Source organism: Sinocyclocheilus grahami, unplaced genomic scaffold, assembly GCF_001515645.1.
Source record: "Sinocyclocheilus grahami isolate Dianchi unplaced genomic scaffold, SAMN03320097.WGS_v1.1 scaffold171.1, whole genome shotgun sequence".
Taxonomy (NCBI): domain Eukaryota; kingdom Metazoa; phylum Chordata; class Actinopteri; order Cypriniformes; family Cyprinidae; genus Sinocyclocheilus; species Sinocyclocheilus grahami.
The window spans coordinates 57,843-60,091 of record NW_015505350.1 but is presented as its reverse complement, the minus strand read 5'-3'; the positions used below and the strand labels follow the sequence as shown (position 1 = coordinate 60,091).

General features: G+C 39.0%; 1 protein-coding gene across 1 annotated transcript; it reads left to right on the top strand.

The window, feature by feature from the left end:
- Positions 1 to 415: 415 nt before the first annotated feature.
- LOC107593452 (transcription cofactor HES-6-like) lies at positions 416 to 1,918 on the top strand. The gene is made up of 4 exons (XM_016283179.1): positions 416 to 611; positions 709 to 795; positions 919 to 1,000; positions 1,086 to 1,918. The coding sequence occupies exons 1-4, from the start codon at positions 534 to 536 to the stop codon at positions 1,511 to 1,513; spliced, it is 675 nt and encodes a 224-aa protein (XP_016138665.1). The 5' UTR covers positions 416 to 533; the 3' UTR covers positions 1,514 to 1,918.
- The last annotated feature ends 331 nt before the right edge of the window (positions 1,919 to 2,249 follow it).

Genomic DNA, 2,249 nt, shown 5'->3' with positions numbered 1-2,249 from the left:
AAAAACACTCCAAAAGACAAAAAAAAAAAATATATATATATATATATATATATATATATATCTGGTAAAATAAACTATTGATGTGAAACTATTTTGTGTATATAGAAACAACATTCTACATTTATTGCAAAATATATATATGTGTGTGTGTGTGTGTATATATATATATATATATATATACGCACATATACAAGACTCACAGGAAAAGTGAAAGTGCAATGTGGAAGCGGAATGTAAATATACCTACATACCTAGATATAAACAAAAATAATTCAATTGAGCAGCTTCGCTTGTGTGCGCTCTCTGAGACGGAGACAAAAGCGCGCGCGGTGATTGGCTGGAGCGGGCGCAGACTACCGCACGCGAATGTTCCATTCATTTGCAAATGAGCTACTATAAAGCCCTCGCTCTAGCCTCTCGTCGATGAGCTGCCAGTCCTGTTTGGTTTGTTCACAATTGTATATTTACTCTGCTTTATTTACGGACCGAACGGTTCTGGACGGCGGATCACTGACCAAGCCTCCTAGTCCGGAATGTCCCCCGCGGCTAGACTCAGAAATGGTTTCGATGTGGAGGAGGAAGCATTTTATGTCGCTAAGGGTGAAAGAAAGGTAAAACCATTTGCGTTGTCTATGAATGCCAAAAAGGAAAAGGAAGTTTGTGGTATGCTTAAACACCATATTTATATATAATTTTCTGCTTCAATAGACTCGAAAACCAATAGTGGAGAAAAAGAGGCGAGCGCGCATTAATGAAAGCCTGCAGGATCTCAGGACACTACTTTCAGATAACGATGTAAGTTGATCTCCTCTTTACTGCCTGCACCATCGACTCTTAGTCAGTTGATAGAAAGATAGCCTAAATAGACGGACCTCACTTTGCATAAGATGTTTAGACATGTTTATCTGCTTTTATCAGTTGCAGACAAAAATGGAGAATGCAGAGGTGCTTGAACTAACAGTAAAACGAGTTGAGAACATCCTGCAGAATCGTTCTAAGGGTAAGATGACCTCAGTTGCACTGCACATTTAGGCAATTAGTTTCCATGAAAATTATTTGAAGCTCTTGTGTGTCTGGACTTCCAGAAGCTGAAGCTGTGAATCAAGAGGCCAGTGAGAGATTCGCAGCAGGTTATATCCAGTGCATGCATGAGGTACATACCTTTGTGTCCACATGCCCGGGCATCGACGCCACAGTGGCTGCAGAGCTGCTTAATCACCTGCTAGAGTGCATGCCATTAAATGAGGATCACCTTCAGGAGATGATCCTAGAGCTCATATCAGAGCCTTCCTCCTCCGGTCGATCATGGCCAGCTGGAGAGGTGCTAAGTCCAGGAGGCCGCAGTGTGTCCGACCTATTCTCAGCACTGTCCCCATCCCCATCCAATCCTTCTAGTGAGGACCTCTGCTCTGACCTAGAGGAGACAGAGACCGAAGCAAGTCCTGCATCAGCTGAGGACAGCCTGAACTCCTCCATAATCACACACTCTAAGTTTATGTGGCGGCCATGGTAGAAGTTTCTTCAAAGACCATGCATCTTTATTCATAATTCACTTAATCCTGTATTGGGGCATGATGGAATCCTTTTCTCATCTGATTTTCTTGAGAAAATGGCTGGAGCTTTAGGATTTTATAAGCACAGGCTGATATAGTGGGATAAGACATCATCTTACAGAAAAGTATGGAACTTTTTTTCACAGTGACTTGAACATACCCCTGGATATTTTTTCTTCTGAAACATGATGCCTCGAAGCATAAAAGCTTATTTCGAAATGAATTTCAGATTGAACTACTTAAAAAGTAAACTGTAATGGTGTATACTAGAGATTGAGAAATTGTTTTGTTTTAGTGGGCTGAAAGATTTGTTTTGTTTCTTTAGAGTTAAAAATATCTCACTGAGAGACTGTCACATAGATAAAGTCCATGGCCCTGTTTAGTAGTCATTAAAAAGTATGTTTTTATTGTTTATATACTTTAGGGACTATATATATATATATATATAATGCAAGTGTAACATAATTTAGTGTCAGTTCATGGTTTATAATTCATAGTAGTGCAGTATTGCAGTGCCCAGTTCAATATGTATAATGTTTTTTTTGTTTGTTTGTTTGTTAATCTGTAAGTTTATTTAATTTGGACATTAAAAGCTTTCATGTCTATTTGTCAGTGGGATAGGTGTGGACACACACGACACAGTAATTAACGTACATTTGAAAATCTAAAATTGTAATGAAAAGTTTGTATGTCTAA

Excerpts from the sequence above, each read along its gene's own strand:
- LOC107593452 (XM_016283179.1), top strand. The coding sequence starts at position 534 with ATGTCCCCCGCGGCTAGACTCAGAAATGGTTTCGATGTGGAGGAGGAA. Across the intron at positions 796-918 it reads CACTACTTTCAGATAACGAT|TTGCAGACAAAAATGGAGAA; the intron begins GTAAGTTGATCT and ends TGCTTTTATCAG. Across the intron at positions 1,001-1,085 it reads CCTGCAGAATCGTTCTAAGG|AAGCTGAAGCTGTGAATCAA; the intron begins GTAAGATGACCT and ends CTGGACTTCCAG.